The 19,730-nt window shown below is 41.8% G+C and overlaps 2 protein-coding genes across 9 annotated transcripts; both read left to right on the top strand.

The window, feature by feature from the left end:
* The first annotated feature begins 2,737 nt into the window (after positions 1-2,737).
* LOC4343574 (equilibrative nucleotide transporter 3) lies at positions 2,738-6,238 on the top strand. Of its 7 annotated transcripts, none has more exons than XM_066312402.1 (14): positions 2,738-2,934; positions 3,039-3,141; positions 3,212-3,294; positions 3,367-3,489; positions 3,848-3,872; positions 3,970-4,034; positions 4,126-4,230; positions 4,341-4,496; positions 4,582-4,725; positions 4,815-4,920; positions 4,999-5,174; positions 5,264-5,424; positions 5,518-5,776; positions 5,900-6,238. In XM_066312402.1, exons 6-14 carry the CDS (start codon positions 3,993-3,995, stop codon positions 6,005-6,007), a joined length of 1,257 nt encoding a protein of 418 aa, XP_066168499.1. In that variant the 5' UTR covers positions 2,738-2,934; positions 3,039-3,141; positions 3,212-3,294; positions 3,367-3,489; positions 3,848-3,872; positions 3,970-3,992; the 3' UTR covers positions 6,008-6,238. The 7 variants fall into 7 exon arrangements, with proteins under 7 accessions (XP_066168499.1, XP_066168496.1, XP_066168500.1 ...); XM_066312399.1 differs by having other exon boundaries at positions 2,738-2,942; XM_066312403.1 differs by lacking the exon at positions 3,848-3,872.
* Positions 6,239-8,422: 2,184 nt separating this feature from the next.
* LOC4343573 (equilibrative nucleotide transporter 3) lies at positions 8,423-12,028 on the top strand. Of its 2 annotated transcripts, none has more exons than XM_066312486.1 (10): positions 8,423-8,506; positions 9,324-9,415; positions 9,523-9,627; positions 10,027-10,182; positions 10,261-10,404; positions 10,512-10,617; positions 10,749-10,924; positions 11,012-11,172; positions 11,306-11,564; positions 11,664-12,028. In XM_066312486.1, exons 2-10 carry the CDS (start codon positions 9,374-9,376, stop codon positions 11,769-11,771), a joined length of 1,257 nt encoding a protein of 418 aa, XP_066168583.1. In that variant the 5' UTR covers positions 8,423-8,506; positions 9,324-9,373; the 3' UTR covers positions 11,772-12,028. The 2 variants fall into 2 exon arrangements, with proteins under 2 accessions (XP_066168583.1, XP_015647922.1); XM_015792436.3 differs by having other exon boundaries at positions 8,423-8,620.
* The last annotated feature ends 7,702 nt before the right edge of the window (positions 12,029-19,730 follow it).

Genomic DNA, 19,730 nt, shown 5'->3' with positions numbered 1-19,730 from the left:
CAATAGGGACACCATCGGTGCGGCTGTGCGCCACCTCTACGCGCTGGATCTCAAGGTCAGCTGGGGCGTCAACGTCGCGCATGAGCTCAAGTTGTTAGCGCCCAAGTCCCACTGCCACGACCTCGATGCTGCCATCAATGACATTGTCGATCTCGACATCCAAAGGTTCGTTGTGCACGCAGCATCAGGGTGACGACGGTGGGCGAGACGATGGCTTGGAGGGCGAACCCGTGGAGCACGAAGAAGTTGCTGAGGCGGTGCACGCGGAGGAGCGCGATGAGGATAGCGACGCAGGTGAAGGAGGAGGGGCCAAGGGCGGCAATGGAGTGCGGGGATGCGGTTGTGGAGCATGACGCGCAATGTCACACTATAAGTTCATGTCGCCATCGAGAACACTATCGCCGATAGCTACGCGACGGAGAAGCTCTACTATGTGCTGGAGGGCGGGTTGGAGCCCATCTACTTTGGTGCCCCCAATGCCCATGACCTCGCACCGCCGGAATCCCGCTGGCCGCCTCCCTTTACCTCCTAGACTTGAAAAGAAAAGAGAAGAAAGAAGACGCTGATATGTGGACCCCATTTTTTTATTCTTTTTGATTGTTGACTAGGATGCCATATCAGCGAAACCAGGCATCTATACGTAAAGTGATGCAAGGTTTTGTATGGTTTAGAGGTGAAGATTTCTGGTATTAGAGATAAGGGATGTCACACAAACTCGACGTGTCCTAAATGGAGAGATTGGATTTCCCTCTTACTAGCAACATCTTCATCCAGGATATCTTTGAATGGAAGTATGGGGGAATGTATTCAGCATCGCCGAGGATTACGGCAAGGTGACCCATTATCCCCTTACCTGTTCATCCTGACCATCGATCCCCTACAGAAGATCCTGGACTTGGCCACCGGGGAAGGAATGTTGACAAGCGTAGCCCCGCGAGCACTAAAATTCAGAACCTCCCTCTATACAGATGATGCAGCAATGTTCCTAAATCCTTCACGCCAGGAAGTGCAAACCCTATTGGGAATCCTGGACAAATTCGAGGATGCCACGGGCCTGCAGCTAAACACAACAAAGAGTTCAATCATGCCAATTCGATGCAACGACATAGATCTCCAAGATATTTCTCAAAACTTCGATGGGCAGCTGGGTGCTTTCCCCCAAACCTACCTTGGACTGCCTCTTACTACGGGGAAGTTAAAGCGGGTCCATTTGCAGCCGGTAATGGACAAAATCAGAGCAAGGATGGGGGCTGGAAAACAAGCTAGTTTATCAAAGCGGGCAGAAGGTTCTTGTGCAATCAGTTCTCAGTGCCATTCCAACCTACTTGCTGACCGTTCTTAAACCACCAAAAGGATTCCTAAATTATGTTGACAAAGCGCGACGAAAATTTCTTTGGGCCGAAGACCAAGAAAGCTTGGGCGGGAAATGTAAAGTGAATTGGTAGCAAGTATGTTCTCCAACAATACATGGTGGATTGGGCATACCTTGTTTGGAGAAGTTCTCACGATCGCCGAGGCTACGTTGGCTCTGGTATGAGTGGACAAGCCCGGAAAAACCATGGATAGGAACCCTGCCGCCCTGTGATGACACCGATCGTGTTCTGTTTGCTGCTGCCACCAAAGTATTGGTCGGAGATGGACGAAAGGCAAAATTTTGGGAATCCAACTGGATAGGAGATCAGCCGCTGAAATACTTAGCCCCAAACCTCTTCAAGCACTCCAAAAGGAAAAACAGATCGGTTCTTGAGGCAATAACCAATGATGCTTGGATCGAAGACATCCGCGGAGGGGTGACAATACAGCTGCTTCAGGAATATATATATATATATATATATATGCGTATGGGAAGTGCTCCACAACGCAGGAGAGGTGATTCATGAAGGGGCTGAGGACACAATCCTCTGGCGGTGGTCGGCCAGTGGCTTGTATACGGCAAAATCAGCATATGTCATGCAGTTCATGGGCAAAACGTTTTCGGATTCTGCTGAGCTTGTATGGGAAACTTGGGCACCACGGAAACACAAATTCTTCACGTGGTTGCTGGCGCAAAATAGAATATGGACGGCAGATCGTTTGCAATGCAGAGGCTGGCCAAATAACTATTTCTGCCAACTCTGTTTCAGAAATCTCGAAATGGTACAGCACCTCTTCATGGAGTGCCCCTTCACGCAGCAGGTATGGCGGGACATTGGTCGCAAATTCAGACCGCAACGTTTCCTACATGTGACCACAGACAACACTCTCCTCAATTGGTGGCGCAAGCAAATAGATGAGGCAGAAAAGTTGCAACAGAAAGGGCTACTTTCAGCAGTCTTGACCACGCTTTGGGAGATTTGGATGGAAAGGAACAATCGCATCTTTAGAGGGAAAGAATCTACACCATCGGTACTTGCTAGCAAGATCATAGATGAGCTTCATTTGTGGGAAATGGCAGGTGCCAAGGGAGTGAAGTGTATTATGTTAAGAGATTAGGCTTTTGTTTTTTTAGGGAGTGCAGGCAGGAAGAATTCCTCCGGGAACGTCTCCCCTGTCTTCTTCTGTTCTGTACAGTTTCTCTCACTTCTTCTATAATATAAAACCAGCTTGCTGGGTTCTTTCAAAAAAAAAACACAAACTCGACGTAAAGTTTAGGGATGAAAAGTGGACTTATTCCTTATGATTAAACCGAAGCTCATCTGTGGCCCATTACTGCCCACTCCAATGCCCATCTTCTCTTCCGTTTCCGGGTCCCTCGTCTGTCCGTCTGCGCGGCGCCGCCGCCGAATCGCGCCGCCGAGCCGAACGCTCTCCCGTCCGGGATTTCCAAATTCCGTTCGCGCTCTCTCTCTCCCTATCCGCGGCGCAGCCGCGCAGATGGGGGGCTCCTCCTGGGCCCTGGCCGAGAAGACACAGGGGTTCGTTCCTCTTCTCGCTGCGCCGCTGCGCATGCACCAGGCAAGAAGGTTTCCTTCTTGATTTCCTAGTCCTAGATATGATCTTTGTTTTGGTCTTCGAATGCATTCCAATGCCGTGCCCTCATGAACAATTCTTTGTTTCAGAAATAATAATTTGTTCCGAGCAGTAGCCATTAGAGTAGTTGTTTGTGCAAGGACCCAGTGTCCCAGTGTGAACCTGGCCATGAACTCACTTGTCGCACTCAGAGTGAGAAACTGAGAATCTATCCCAGCTCAAGAATTTCACTTTCTTGACTAACAGCCAGCGTGTACTGCAGGGAGGTTTAGTGGCTTACTGGATTGAGATTTCATACATCCCTTTCCAATCTACTAACGATGAAGACGACGCGAAACCAATGAGGTATACGGCGAAAATTCTATGAATTCCGGCGTGTGTTGACTCTAAGAAGCAATGGCAAGTTTGCTCTAACAGGACACCGGTGAGGCGAGTCTCGGGACATCTATGGTCTAGTGGGAATGCGCCGCAAAGGAGTCGTCAATTCGTCATGCGTTGATGCACATGCCGTTGAATATAACTACAATCTTCAATCATCGGGTATGCATTAGAAATGTTTTGTTTTCATTAATCATTATCCAGCTTCAGCTATCCCGTGAAGCTGTACACATCCTTGCTAGTTGCTATCACCAATAATTTTCGTCATGTGATTGTGATCCAATCTGTTGCGTTGACGCTTTGATATAATGGCGTATATAGTACTATGTGATTGGCTGAGGTGTATAAAATATTTATTAGTTCATCTAATCTCATATTAATTTTCTTGGGAATGCAACCCTTTGCTTCCTTTATTCCTCTGTTCCCTTCCAAGATTGCTCTCTTGTTCAATTTGTGTATGAGTTTTACCTTTCTGGCTTGTCATTATATGTCCCTCTTCCTTCTAACATTGGGTGCGCAGCTCCTCATATCACAGAGTGATCACTGTAAGTGTTGTTTTGCGTTCTAAGTTCTCATTTCTTTATACATGTATTTGGCATGGTCACTCTCAATTCTACTTAGTTCTTGTTTTTCTTGATCTAGGGTCATCCTAGTTGACTACAAACATGGCATATGGTAAAGGAGAACAAAGAGTAGCTACGACTCAGGTTTTCATTGATTATCTTCACCTGAAAATGTACTTAGTCTATTCAGTGTTACTAAATGTCTGTTCTGGCAATGTTGCGACACTGATAATAGGGAAAATGTTGGGGTATTTTCATTTGCTGGCTTCTGGGAAATGGGTGCCTCTTTGGGTTCAACAGCATGCTTACAATCGAAGATTACTACACCTTTCTCTTTCCGGTATGAATTGTATGAAGTAATATTGGTTTCTTCTTAATTGTCTAGCGATAGGAAAATTGCTGACAAAAAAGGAAGATATTTCTAACGGATTTTGTGCTCTCTGACTTCAGAATTACCATCCAACAAGAGTTGTTACTCTCACCTATCAGCCATTCGTCCTCCGCACAACTGCCATATTCACGTATCATGAGGCAAAGGTCAACACTAGGTTGCGCAATTTGGCGGGTTACACACTCTTCTTCTTGAGCTCATTTGCAGCGATCGTTGTAAGGATTACTTATTGCAGTTCTAACATGGTTAATACTAAATCAGCAGAACTGTATCACACTGGTGTGTTCTCCTACATTGCAGTTGGATGTTGCAACTTCAGGGAGAGGTGGAATCACGCCATTTGTTGGCGTGTGCATCATTGCTGCTGCCTTTGGTGTTGCCGATGGTCATGTTCAAGGTGGAATGACAGGTGATCTCTCCCTGATGTGCCCAGAATTTATCCAGGTGAATCTCTCCCCTTGGATGCATAGACAAATCGCTATGGTCTTTTTACCTTCAAATTTAGCTCACTGATTTATTTGTTTGATTTCTAGTCCTTCTTTGCTGGACTAGCTGCATCAGGAATGATAACCTCTGCATTGAGGCTTATAACAAAGGCGGCTTTTGAGAATTCCAGGGATGGCCTTCGCAAAGGAGCTAGTATGATGCAACAATCGTATATGATTATCCCTATGCAACCTCTATCTTGTTTCTTACATATCTACTTAATTGACGCAGTGTTGTTCTCCTCAATATCATGCTTCTTTGAGCTACTATGTGTTCTACTATATGCTTTCATCTTCCCGAAGCTGCCAATCGTGAAGTTTTATCGTTCAAAAGCAGCTTCAGAGGGGTCTCTGACAGTCGCTGCTGATCTTGCTGCTGGTGGCATCCAAAATCGCGCAAATCCACTGGTATCTTCTTAGTTTGTAGGAAGTTTTGTATCATTTAATGAATCTTAGCAAGAGGATCTGTTAACACCAAGTTTTATATGGATTTTTAGTCTGAAGAAGACCCTTCCTGCGTTGAACGTTTGAGTACCAAGCAGTTGCTACTACAGAACACAGACTATGCATTGGATTTGTTCTTGATCTATTTACTGACACTGTCCATCTTTCCGGGTTTTTTAGCTGAAAACACTGGATCACACAGCTTGGGCTCTTGGTACTGTCCTAACTTTCGTACTTGACTTTGGATCGATCATTGACAGGTTACTTCTAAAACCCATCCTCTTGTTCTTGTCACATCATTATGCAGGTATGCACTTGTCTTGATCGCGAGCTATAACGTATGGGATCTGATCGGAAGATACATACCTCTGATTGAACAAGTCAAGCTAAGGTCCCGCAAGGTGATACTGATCGCCGTCGTCTCGCGGTTCTTGCTCATTCCTGCATTCTACTACACTGCAAAGTACAGTGACCAGGGCTGGATGATCATGCTAACGTCGTTTCTCGGTTTGAGCAACGGATATCTCACCGTCTGCATCCTCACCGAAGCACCCAAAGGGTACAAGGTTAGTGGATGAATGAATGTTTTCAACCATTGATGTTGCCTTTTTGTAGCATTTGATAAGCTACATCCATGAATGATCTTTCAAAGAAAAAGAACTATATCCCATGAATGATTCTTCATGCAGGGACCAGAACAAAATGCTTTGGGCAACTTGCTTGTGCTTTCCCTGTTGGGAGGCATATTTTGCGGGGCCATTCTTGATTGGCTCTGGTTGATAGGTAAAGGGTGGTGACCATTGATCGACTTGTGTAACATATTCTTCAATGTTTTGTGCGAGTGTATGGGACCCTGGATGCAATTAAGCTCCAGTCACAGCTTGAACAGTCTCTTCTGCTGAAAATTAAACCTGCAAATGTATCGAAATGGTGAGGAGGAAAGCGAGGAAGAACATATGTAAAGGCATATTTTTGAGATGTAAAATATTATGTCTTGCATAGTTGCATTACATGTCTTTTTCCCATTTTCTATTAACAGAGTTTCAGATGCTTGATAGTTGATACTGAGTTCAGGGTGATGCAGAAATTGCAGATAAAACAACAGTTCATCTTGGGTGTCTAATTGCTACTGAAGGTATCTGATGCAATCATCTGCAGTAGCTCAGCAACGCAGATGACGACGACGGGCTGTCAGCATCGTCCGTGTCACGTTTCTCTGGATTAGCTGTTGATGCAAGCAAATGATTGTTTTTAGCGGCGGGGAGTTGATTACCCCTAAACACCGTTTATCATGGAGATAAGAACAATCATCAACTTTCATCTCTGTAGATTATTATACTATACGAGCACCACATTCCCAGGCTCGCAGCGTTTGACCCAAAAAAGCTGCAATTCTGGATTGTCATAAACTAACGAAAATTAGTCTAAGGTGGCAGGCAGGCAGAAAGGCCAAGGCTGTGTTCGGCAGCCAGTTTTCCCAACTCCTCTCTCTAGTGTGTTCCACACGGACGTTTTTCAAACTGCTAAACGGTATATTTTCTGTAAAAAGTTTCTATATGAAAGTTGCTTAAAAAATTATATTGATCCATTTTTAAAGGAAAATATAGCTAATACTTAATTAATCGCACGCTAATAGACCACTCCGTTTTCCGTGCACAGCATACTTGTTCCCAACCAGTCCTAACAAAGTCAGCCCAAGCTGAGAACATATACTCCTCCGTAAGGAAGTCGTTTAGAACAGCGACTCCATCTCTAAAACACAACTTTGGCTACTTGTTTCTATAAAAAATATTTATTGAAAAGTAATATATGTATACTTGTATGAAAGTATTTTTCAAGACAAATCTATTCATATAATTTTTACATTTTCAAACTCAATAAATTGAGAGTTATTCATGATTTATATTCTCAAGGTTTAACTTAAACATTGTTCTAAACGATTTCCTTTATAAGTACGGAGGGAGTAGTCATCGTGCAAAGCACAACAATCTTCAGTCTAAATCACAGCGAATTCACAAGATAAAAAGCGAGCCACTTGGAAGAACCGATCCCCAAATTTCTAATCATGAGAAGGACATCGTACGGCTGAGATTAGTGGACTCCACTATCATGTCACTCTTAGGTCAAACCAAGAAGCTCCTTTCTTTTTTTCTTCTTTGATTTTTATGGTCATCTTTTCTTGTCTTCTTTTATAATCTTTTACATCTCTATCTGACTATCTGTATGTGGGGCAACCGAAAAGCAAGAGCTTTTTTTGGCTAAGAGATGGCCATGTCCAACTCGTCACGTCACTTTCGAAAATACTACACTTATTCGTTTCTTTTTCTTCTAGGAGGAAAGTAATAAACCAGCAGCACAATGATGAGAGATACTGTTGATATACCGTATACATATGAATCTCCAGCCTTGCAAATTAAATCTGGGGATCAATATTATTCACTAATCTGCTATTCTCCCCCGTTGCAGATATCGTCGAATATAAATACGCATCTAATATGCATTTAAATCTAATAGGGCACACCTAACTAGATTTTTTTTTCATTATCTAAAAAAAATTATTTTTCTCACATTATGCAGTCGTTTCATTTCTAAATATACGACAAAATATATTTCTAAATATATCTAAAACTAGGTATTTGATGTTTGAATTTATAACAAAATATAGGTTGTCCTTACTTTTATTATTATTTTTTTAAAAAATAACTAATGGTTACTCCCGATAAATTTGTGATAGTACGAATGGTTAGCCCAAAAGTCAGTGTCTTCATTCAAACTGATGAAGGTACTACTTATATTAGTGTCTTAGTATCTTTACTTAATGCAATTTTTTTAAAATATAAAAATATTTAAATCATACTTAAAATAAATATTTGATGATAAATCAAGTAACAATAAAATAAAATAAATAATAATTATATTTTTTTTAAATAAGACGAATGATGAAATATATTTACAAAGGTCAACTGCGGGAGTATCTCTTTTTCTTGTTAACAGTAGTGGGAACGCAGGAGGGACAGTCTGAACGCCGTCCGATGTTCCCACGCAACCATTCCTCGCCGCTCCGATTTGTTATCCTCCTCGCACATGTATAATATTGTTAGCCCAATAACAATTAATTAAATTAATAAGGGAAGCACGTCGGCGTAATCCTCTGGAAGAGATTCTCCCACCGAGAGGGGTCAAAAGAAACCCGAGAGATTCCAGCTGCATTCGCCCGCAAATTAATCGCGCGCTATATGCGCGTGCGCGTGCGTGCGCCCAGATGTATATATAAACCGGATCCCACGCGCGCTTGGGTTAGTTATAGTTGCCCCCCTCTCTCTTCCTCCTCCTCCTCCTCCGGGTTATTACCCGGCTTCCTCTCCTCCCCTTGCCGCCGCCGCCGCCTCGCCGTGGAGGAGCAGCGGCAGGTCAGTGCTCTGCTCTTCTCCCGCATGCCTCTTTCTTGGGACGTTGTTGTTGGTGGTGGTGGTGGTGAATTGGTGTTTTAAGTTTTTAACTCGTGGTTTATGGTTTAGCCTAGGTGTTCTTTTTTTGTTTGTTTGTTTTATACTAACTCGGGTTGGGGGTATGGTGGTTCGCGAGGTCTCTGGTGGTAATCTGTTCGGCGCATGGTTTCTTGTTAGGCGGATGCCCTTTTTTTGTGGGGTTCATGCGATTTGGGGTTGGATCTGTTTGCGTTTCTGGCCTTCTCTGTAGTTTGTGAATTGTGGTGTGCCGGTGGCGTGGCGTCATGGCGAGTGTTCTGCCGGATTTCGTGGCCCATGCGTTGTTGCTGAATCGTGTTCGTGGTGTGGATTAGGCAGCTCCTTTTTATGTTTCTCTTGTTGCTGCTTCGGAATTCAGAGCAGTAGCTAGGCATCTTCAACTTCAACATCTGAATTCTGAAACTTTCAGTTTGGAATAGCAGAGGAACTGAACAATCGTATTTAGATACTTCTGTGCCCTGTTCTTTATTTAACTAAGGCGTTAGGATTATTTTGGTCTTGTTTAACCATGCTCTCTGAAACTATAGTATTTTATCGGCTAACGAACAAAATATTCCAGTTCTGCTTCTGTCTCATCTCTTTGCAGTATTGAATTCTGAAATAAATGCTACATGTCTCTTTGCAGTGTGTGCCTATCCTAGAAACTTTCTTGAATAGGCGCAGGTGAACTTTATCATGAGCCTCGAGGTCGCAGGTGCGGGGGCACCTCAGGCTCAGGTATCTTAACTTATCCTTATTCTCTAATAATGCAAATTTCAGATATCTTTCTATGCAGTACTAGAAATGGTTACTGAAACTTTGTTGTGTTTGGTTGAAATTGACAGGGGAAGTTCTTGGGTATACTTGTCTGCTGGGTTTTGGGAAATGGAAGCCTCTTCGCTTGGAATAGTATGCTCACCATTGAAGATTACTATTCAATTCTGTTCCCGGTACATGCTTATCTCGGACATTCCATTCATGGCTTTAATGAGATCAGGCACTCAAGTTCTGTTGGGTTTTGCATTTCAATTGAAAAAAAAAGCATCCTTATCATTTGTTGTGAATCATGGGATATATTTTACTATATTCAATTCATGGTTTAAATGGAAACCAATTCAGTAGCATCATACACGCAGCATACTTGAATAGATGCTTTAAGCATCCTCTGCCTTTCACTTTTCATCAGAGTGTTGGGATAGACAACCAATACAATCTTATCGGTTCAGGCTACATCTAAGATAGCTTGTCAATCAAAATAAAGTTTTCCTCTCATTGCAGAATTTATTGCATTCATACACGGAAATGTAGTAAATACCCTAGCATATCTAACGTACTACTTTTGGTTGCAGACATACCATCCAACAAGAGTTCTTACAATAGCTTACCAACCTTTTGCCTTCGGAATAACCTGCATCCTGACATACCATGAAGCAAAGCTCAACACAAGGAAGAGGAATCTAATTGGATTTGCACTTTTCTTAATTAGTTCTTTTGCATTAATAATGGTAAGTACATTGTCTTGTGTTCAAAAAAATATATATGATGTGCCAGTATAACTCATCTAATCATCTCTGTTACTCTAGCTGGACATTGGTACTAAAGGAAGGGGTGGACTTGGTCCATTTATCGGTGTCTGCATAATCAGTGCCTTATTTGGGACAGCTGATGCCAGTGTTCAAGGCGGTTTGGTTGGCGACCTTTCCTTCATGTGCCCGGAGTTTATTCAGGTAGCGTTTCACATGAGGTTCAGAGATTCGTGATGATTCTTGCTATTTTGATCATCCTCAAATTACATCCTTACCTTGAAGATTCATATCCTGCTTTGAATTTTCAGTCTTTCCTTGCTGGCTTGGCTGCATCAGGAGTTCTAACATCAGCCTTGAGATTAATTACAAAAGCAGCATTTGAGAACTCACAAAATGGTCTTCGTAATGGAGCTAGTAAGTACCTTCAGCGCTTCTTCCAATCTCACATACTTATCTTCAGTGCCTTCTCCAATGTTTTTCACAAACTTTGAAAATTTGCAATGTTTTTTCCTGCATAACAATCGATGTTTGATTGCTCGGTGCAGTACTGTTCTTTTCGATAACATGCTTCTTCGAGCTAGTGTGCCTACTCCTTTATGCGTATGTCTTTCCCAAGTTACCCATCGTGAAGCACTACCGATCAAAGGCCGCCGCTGAAGGGAGCAAGACTGTTGCAAGTGATCTTGCTGCTGCAGGAATCAGCAATGAACATTCTATACAAGTCTGTCTCACAATATCAATTCCTCTATTCATTTCCTAACTTTATCATGACAACCAAACTAATATGATTATATTCTGACTTCTGCAGGCCGAGGAAGATCCCAAAAAATGCGATCGTTTAAGCACCAAAGATCTGTTGATACAGAACATAGACTACGCATTTGACATTTTCCTGATATATGTCCTGACTCTATCAATCTTCCCTGGATTTTTGTCTGAAGATACTGGAGCACACAGCCTGGGAACATGGTATCTTATCTTACTTTCTATCCATTTTCTCAAGCACTTAGTTGCATGTAAACACATGTACTGTAGCTTCCACTAAAATCTAGTGCTGTTGTGCAAATACCTCACATGCCGTCCATTCCTGACAAAATTTCAGGTACGCGTTGACGCTCATTGCGATGTACAATGTGTGGGATCTGATTGGGAGGTACCTGCCACTGATCAAGTGCATCAAGCTGACCTCCCGGAAGGGTCTCACGGGGGCGATCCTGGCTCGGTTCTTGTTCATCCCCGCGTTCTACTTCACTGCCAAGTACGGCGATCAAGGCTACATGATCTTCCTGACGTCCTTCCTGGGCCTCACCAATGGCTTCCTCACCGTGTGCGTCCTCACCGAGGCGCCCAAAGGATACAAGGCGAGTTTGCAATCTCATCCTCCTCCTCTCTTTCTTTTTTTTTTTGGTTGCAGCCAGTGTTTCAGGCCGTGTTTCTGAATTTTTGTTGCTGTTTTGCAGGGGCCGGAGCAGAACGCGCTGGGCAACGTGCTGGTGGTCTGCCTCCTCGGCGGCATTTTCTCCGGCGTTGTGCTCGACTGGCTGTGGTTGATAGGAAAAGGCTGGTGATCGTGTTGTAATATCTCTGGCATGAGAGACCCATTGGTTCTCCCTGCTCGGATGAGCGGGGCTGTTTTAACATCAGAATGGCAGGAAAGAAAAAAAGAATCCTCCTATAAATCTGGCTGTTAGCAACTCGTATGGGACCAGATTGTGTGCCATTTTGACGACTTTTGGCTGCAATGTGTTAGTGTAGTGCTGTAGTTCAACCCCGTCGTAAATTTTGGGGTTCAATATAATCTGCAGCGCTTGCGTTTGCTTGGATATATCATACATACGGACATACGGTGACGTGTTTGCTTGCTTGGATTGGATGTATATATCATACATGACGTGCTGCAAAAGGACGATGAGGTTGATTGGCTGACGAGTGCGCGAGTCCAACCAGCCACCTACCGTCGACCGTGCGAGGAGGCCGGAGTCAACGAAACAGGCCGCCACCAGAATAGCCACGCCGCGTCTCGTCCCGTGTCACCGTGATCCGGCACCGCGGCCCGGGCCCGGGCGTCGCGCGCAGAGCGCGGGGCCGCGGGGGGAATGAAAAAGCGAACCTGGTGGTGTCGGGCACAGCAGCGACGGTGCAACGTGCGGAAGAAACAGCAAACAACGTTTGCCGTGCCGCCCGTGCTGCTGCTTCAGCTCCGTCACGCGTACGTATCAGCCGCGCAGGGTGGGGTGGAGACTGGGAAGGGCAGTGGGATCCATATTCATACTCAGGGCTTGTTTAGTTCGGAAACGAAATTTTTTCTTGACGTGTTACATTGGATATACGGATACACATTTAAAATATTAAACATAGACTAATAATAAAATAAATTACAGATTTCGTCTAGAAACTGTGAGACGAATTTATTGAGCCTAATTAATTCATTATTAGCAACTGTTTACTGTAGCACCACATTGCTAAATCATAGCGTAATTAGACTTAAAAGATTCGTCTCACAATTTACACGCAATTTGTGTAATTATTATTATTTTATATTTAATACTTTATCATGTGTCTAAACATTCAATGTGATAAGACGAAAATTTTTTGTTTGGGAAGTAAACATGGTCTCAGACCCTCAGTTATCCCCATCTATAAAGGCCCTGTTCGGAATCTAGATACTGCGGCTGGACTGCAGCAGGTTGAACAACGTTTTTATTGTTGATTCAGTTATTACGGATTTGCAGAGCAGCGGCTGCAGCTATGATGTAGCGCTGCCTAACACAGCCAAAAACATTACCCATACCTAAATCAAATGGGTATTATCCAATGAGTATGGGTAACCCAATAAATAAAAAAAAGGTATATGTGGGTCCCACATAGAGAAATAAATCAAAATTTGTACAAAGTTGATCTTCCATATAATAAATCATCCCTCCAAATTCTAGTCAAATTGATAAGTTTTTGTAATGTGATATATGTGTGGGTCCCACATGTAGATATGAAACAAAAATTGTACAAAGTTACTCTTCCATATGATAAATTATCCCTCCAAATTTTGGTCAAATTTGATAAGTTTTGTAATGTGAAGAGGGGTTTTAAAATTTTAGATCCGAGTTTTACATATACCGCCTTCATGTTGCCTACTTTTTAATCTCGGTAGTAACCCAAGTCCAAGTACAAGGCATACGCGCTCCGTTAATATGCTTGCTTCTCTTTTCAAGAACAAATGAGAATGGGGTAAAATGGGTAATGCCCTCCCCATATCCAAAATTTAAATGGGTAATTTTTTTACCCATACCCTACCCAAATAATATGGATATGGATAGCAGGGGCCTAGACGTGGAGTGCCGCGTTGACGGACGGCACTACATGCCGGTTTCTTCAATTCTGATCCCGTTCGTTTCTACTGAAAAAAGGGGATGAAAATTTGGATACTCGTGGCACACTTTTTAAAGGTTGAACGATAAGTTTTGTGAAAAAAAATTATATATAAAAGTTGCTCTAAAATATTAGATAAATCTATTTTTCAAGTTTATAATAATTAAAACTCAATTAATCATATGTTAATACCACCTTGTTTTACGTAAAATATTTAATCTTCATTTTCATATTCACCTACAGGAGAAAAGAACACCCTCTATCGTTCCTCTGCCCTCTCCCCTCCTGGCGAAAACGGATCGTCAAAGGGATGTTGGATGTGGGTGTATTTGGTTGGGTGGATGAGCCTGGATGGGAGATGGCCGCCCGATTTTTTATGGTATTTGGTTGGAGGGCGGGATGGATGAGATGCCTCGGAATAGGGAATATTTCCTCAATATACTAGATGAATGCATCTGGCCGACTTGACTGGATGAAGCCGTTCAGTTTTGGTCTGGATGATGTGTCCTATTATCATTAGTTGTGGTTAATTTAATTTTCTATTAAGCAAACTCCAAATGATTTTTTCTCCTAAACTGTTTATCTAATTTATGATTTGATTACACCATTATATTTGTTATAATTAAATCTTTAAAACAATATCTCGGATGATTATATTTTGACAATAAAATACATATGACAAATGAATCCCACTAGGCTTTTCCCATATATGCTATATCCCTTCAACCAAACAAGAAATTTGATCGCCATATCCATACAAATCAAACAAAAAATTGAATCGCCATATACAATGCATGACCATGAACCAAATACACCCTAAGCTGCTCGTTCGGCATCGGACGGACGTGAGCAAGCATAGCACACCAACAGGCTCCTCCATCCACGCTAGCAAAATCAGCCCATCAACAGTCAAGCTCTTGGCCGCTTCGCTCGCCCGTGCATGACCGCTGAGTTTTTCATTCACGCAGCGCCCTCCGCGTCGAGCGTGTGGTTAACGGACCGAAGCCTGTTCACCCCAGATGATCGACACTTGAGCTCCTCCACACGATGAACCGTCGAAAGCCGCGCGCCGCCGCCTCGCTCCACGTTGCCGTCCATGACAACCGTAGCCGTGCCGCCCGTGCGGCCGTGCATAGATGATTTAAGCATACTTTCCCATCACGTGGCTTAGGCTGCGTTCTTTCAAAGGAGATTGGGGAGATTGTCATTCGTTTTCCGCGCGCACGCTTCCCAAACTACTAAACGGTGTATTTTTACAAAAAAAAATTCTATATGAAAGTTGCTTTAAAAATTCATATTAGTCCATTTTTGAAATTTAAAATAGTTAATACTCAATTAATCATGCGTTAATGGCTCACCTCGTTTTACGTATCTTCCCAATTTTCTCAATCCCCTCACCATCAAACACAGCCTTAAAGTTGGAGATTTGATCTGAAACGATGACCTACGTGAGCTGGTCGGTGACTTGGTGTGGAGCAGCCGGCCAGTGGTACGTGGAGACACCGGCGTCGAGCTCATTGCCATCGACAGATCGACGCGTCGTAAAGATGCCAGGATCGTACGTCCTGCACGACTGCATTTCTCTTCTGGAAATCCGCGCGCGACAGCGACCTATGCCCGGGACACCGACCCCGTCGTGGTGGTCGTCACCGTCGGCGTCCGCGCGACATCGCCGTGGGGAGGGGGTGGGGATAAAGGAGGATGCGGACGTGGACATTCGGCTTCGGCGTTGGCGTCGTCAGGATGCGTAATTGCGTGACGACTAGATGTCCAGCGCACGTAGGAGAGAGACTTGGAGGTGCAGGACTTTCCGCCGCCATCGGTGGAGCACTAGGCGACCATGCGTGGATCGGTTTTCCGAGGAAGCTGTGCCTGCATTCCCGCACCGTCGATCGGCGAAGGCCATGGGTGGGCGAGTGAAGCGGCCAAGAGCGAGCCTGTTGATGGGCTGATTTTGCTAGCGTGGGCAGAGAGGAGCCTTTTGGCGTGCTGTGCTTGGTTGCATCCGGCCGTCCGATGCCGAACGAGGGCCTAGCGATATCCAGCATCCCTCTGACGTAGATTTCTTCGTTTCCCCTCTGGGGCCCTCCCGAACGCACCACTCCCCAGGTTTGTCACACCACATTGTCCACCACCTCCATCTCCGCCGCTCTCCTCTCCTCGACTCCACCGCGCGAACTCGCGAGGCTGGACCGCTATCCTGTATCCACTGCTTCACCAGCCAGCCACTCATCACTGTGTTCAAGCGTGCCCGCGTTTATCGTCATAGTCAGGCAGTCAGCGACTATCTAACAGAGTACTCCACCCGGGTAGTGTTTGAATCAACTGAAGATAAAAATGAAGATAGAAATTAAATGTTTCACGTAAAACGAGGTAGTAATAACATGAGATTAATTGAGTTTTAATTATTACAAACATAAAAAATGGATTAATCTGATATTTTAGAATAACTTTCATATAGAAAGTTTTCGCACGAAATGCACCGTTTAGTAGTTTGAAAAACGTGTCATTTTAATTCAAAAGTTTATCCTCTAAGTTTAGGGAAAACGAACAGGACAAATTGTCGTTACTAGATATGACAACTCTTCAAATATTTTACAACTAGCATGGTGGCCCGCGCAGATTGCGCGGCTAGCATCATTATATTTTCTCTCATATAATAGCATATATGTTTTCTCATTATATTATTCAAATATATTAAAATGACAACATAATTTTAAATTTTGCAATAACTTTACGAAACCACTAATGTGTAATATTCATATTGTATTTTATATACGTGTTAGTTATTAATTATTTATAATATAAAATTTTAGTTATTTGTAAATTATATATATTCCTATATGGACTCTAGACTCGCTTTTTAATATTTCTTTTTTAATTCTGAATTTTTATTATTTCTAATTGTATTTCTATGTGGACTCTAAACTTATCTTTCAATATTCTTTAATTTTTAATTTCAAATTTCAGTTACTTCTAAATTGTATTCCTATATTGACTTTAAACTCTTCTTCCCATATTTTTCTTAATTTTGAATTTTAGTTATTTGTAAATTGTATTTTTATACGGACTCTAAACACTAGTTTTAATTTTATTATGTTTATTTCGAATTTTAGTATGGACTCTATACTCTACTTCTAATATTCCTTATTTTTTAATTCCGAATTTCTATTTCTTTTCTTAATTGTATTTCTATATGGACTCTATACTCTACTTCTAATATTCCTTATTTTTAATTCCGAATTTCTATTATTTCCTAATTATATTTCTATATGGACTCTAGTATCTTCTTCTAATATTTCTTATTTTTTAATTCCGAATTTCTGCTATTTCTAAATTGTATTTCTATATGGACTCTAGTCTCCTCTTCTAATATTCCTTATTTTTTAATTCCGAATTTCAGCTATTTCTAAATTGTATTTCTATATGGACTCTAGTCTTCTCTTCTAATATTCCTTATTTTTTAATTCCGAATTTCAGCTATTTCTAAATTGTATTTCTATATGGACTCTGTTTTTTTTCTTTTTCTCCGATTATTGTGAGAATTTCTAGGCCATGAGAGCGAACGTGGAGGCTCCTTTTTCTATTCCTTTAATAATATAATAGATTGACTTTACATTTTTACCACGGGTGAGAGAATAGTGCTTAATATTTTGCCACTTTTCCCTACATCGGTGTGCCAGCGGGGACCACCGGCATGAAAAATTCTATTTTGCCCATAATAGGCCCCACAAGTCAGAGAATAACCTCCTCCTCTTCTTCTCCTGTCCTCTCTTGTACAGACGCTGCAGCTGCTTCGGCCTTCGGGCTTCGGCTAGAGGTGCGCAGCAGCACGAACTCCGTGGCGTCTGCTCCTGGTGATATGGTGCGGCGGCCGGTGCTCCCGATCGGCGCATCGTGGTGGCCACTGGCCAGGAACGAGCGCGAGGAGAGCATGCGCGCGCTCCTGTGCCTTGCCAAATGCCAATGCAACATTTAAGGTTATTTGAGTGAGGACTTAAAAAAAAATAGCCCTGAAATAGTTTATCTGTATGTAACTTTTATATTATTTGGGGCTATTTGAGAAAGTACTAAATAATAACCTATTGATCCAAACGGAGCCATGGTCTCATCGTTCTCCACCGCATCTCGATGCACACAGGTACCACTGCTCCGTGCCGCTAAAGTCCGGCGCGGCGGCTGTCCTGTTGCGATGTTAATGCTGCTAGATTAGTTTTTGCCATGGACAACTCAGATACTCAATTTCCCCTAAAACAAAGCTAGATCAGGTACTCAATTACTGGACATTTTTGCGGTCTCAGCTTCTAATCGATCGAAAGTTTCTATATGTTCTTTTGATCTCTTCTATGCTGATGCCCTGAGTTGACTATGATGTGACCATTAGAATTGTCATAAAATAACTTTATTAAATAACTTTATTGCCCTCGACTTGTACTCTGCGTTAACTACTTTGAAAACATAAGTCTCGTTATAAAGAGAGCTTAATCTATAACAAGATCTCAAATGGGACATGATTATTCGACACTGGATTTCGAAAACAAAATTTAAATTTATTTTCATTTTTTTTAAAAAATAATGAAATCCACACAAAGGTTTTATTGGTGAACTAAAAAACCAAAAATGTTTCTTATTTGGGTTTAAATTTCAGCGAAAATTTTGAATAAATCTCATCAAATTTGATTTGAAACTTATTTTTTTTAAAAAAAAATCTATGTTTTAGTTTCAAATTTGTGATGAAGTAATTATGTCATGTTTGCTTTTTTATAAACAAATATCTTCTTTCTATAAAGCTAAAGCTCACTAAACATCTAAAGCTCAACATGCAAGCATAGTATTTATCATCAGTCCTAAAACTACATGCAACCATGCCACATCAACCTATTTTAAGCACATAAAGCTTAACATGTAAGCATATAGTAATTATATCTATAATTTATTTCATTCTAAAACTAAACATACACATGCTAAATCATTATTCTCAAATCATTTTCATAATATTTCAATCCAAATCATTTCATAATTTCTCCAATATCTAACATATATCCCGCAGCTAAACGCGGCATATCATCTAGTCATTTTTAGGTTGAGAGCCATGTTTTTTTCCCAATCAACTACTATAAGCACATAAGTAAGACAATAAGGGTGATATTGACACTTTTGAAGAAATCTACGGTCAACCGACAATCAACTCATGGAATGAGCATATATGGGATCAAGATGAAGGGATGAGGCTAAATTAAGGGACACATAAGGCTAAGGGATTTGAACGTTCATAGGTGGGTAAAGGATTTTCTCTATAACTGTGCGTATCATAAACTATAAATATAGTACCAAATTTAAAACTATAGATTAAGGCTGAGTTTAAAAGAGGTTGTGATTGAGCTTTTTTTTTTGACACGGAGAACAATACGAGTTATTAGCACATGATTAATTTGGTATTAGTTATTGTGAGCTTGGAAAATATATTTATTTAATTTTTATGAAACTTCTATATATTGTTTTTCAAAAACTGCACCATTTAATAATTTGGAAACGTGATCACTGGAAAAGATGGATTAGCTCACTCCAACTTCACTTTAGAATTCAGCTTTTAAAGCATTATATCTCAAAACTAAAGATTTAGTGATAAAGTTACCAAAGATCATATTTTAGATGTAAACACAAAGTATACATGCATAAAAATATTTAATATATAAACTTTATACATATAAATATTTGAATTAAAAAAAAGACACAGACGTTTATATGGGCCGTTCAAGCCCACGTCGTTTTGCTCAGCATGCCACCACCTGAATTCGGCACAAGCCCGCACGGCCGCACCGCACGCGTGTGAGACCAAATAGGGGAAGTGGCCTTCCCGAAATTGAAATAGCCCAAAGGTTGAAAATGGAAGGTGGGGGGCGTTTGTGGGCGCGCGACCTGCGCGCATGTTAGAGTAGAAGTAGCTAGGAAATGATCTGGGATCAGAATATCAAATGATGTTGAGTTGCCTACTTGCCTCCTACCAATCATCAGGTAAAAAGATTGTGCTACAATTAATATGCCATTTGGTTGATGATGCAAATGGATGAGCCAGGTTCTCTTTGCATGAGTACGTGCAAAGAGTACATCGGTGTACATGTATTTATAGTAGACATTTGTAGCGTGATTGATAAAAAAAA

Source organism: Oryza sativa, chromosome 7 (genome assembly GCF_034140825.1).
Source record: "Oryza sativa Japonica Group chromosome 7, ASM3414082v1".
NCBI classification, from domain to species: Eukaryota; Viridiplantae; Streptophyta; class Magnoliopsida; order Poales; family Poaceae; genus Oryza; species Oryza sativa.
Note: the sequence above shows the minus strand (reverse complement) of the source record. Positions and strands in the feature narration are given on the sequence as shown.

Excerpts from the sequence above, each read along its gene's own strand:
- LOC4343574 (XM_066312404.1), top strand. The coding sequence starts at position 3,993 with ATGGCATATGGTAAAGGAGAACAAAGAGTAGCTACGACTCAG. Across the intron at positions 4,497-4,581 it reads GCTCATTTGCAGCGATCGTT|TTGGATGTTGCAACTTCAGG; the intron begins GTAAGGATTACT and ends CCTACATTGCAG. Across the intron at positions 5,175-5,263 it reads AAAATCGCGCAAATCCACTG|TCTGAAGAAGACCCTTCCTG; the intron begins GTATCTTCTTAG and ends ATGGATTTTTAG.
- LOC4343573 (XM_066312486.1), top strand. The coding sequence starts at position 9,374 with ATGAGCCTCGAGGTCGCAGGTGCGGGGGCACCTCAGGCTCAG. Across the intron at positions 10,183-10,260 it reads GTTCTTTTGCATTAATAATG|CTGGACATTGGTACTAAAGG; the intron begins GTAAGTACATTG and ends CTGTTACTCTAG. Across the intron at positions 10,405-10,511 it reads TGTGCCCGGAGTTTATTCAG|TCTTTCCTTGCTGGCTTGGC; the intron begins GTAGCGTTTCAC and ends TTGAATTTTCAG.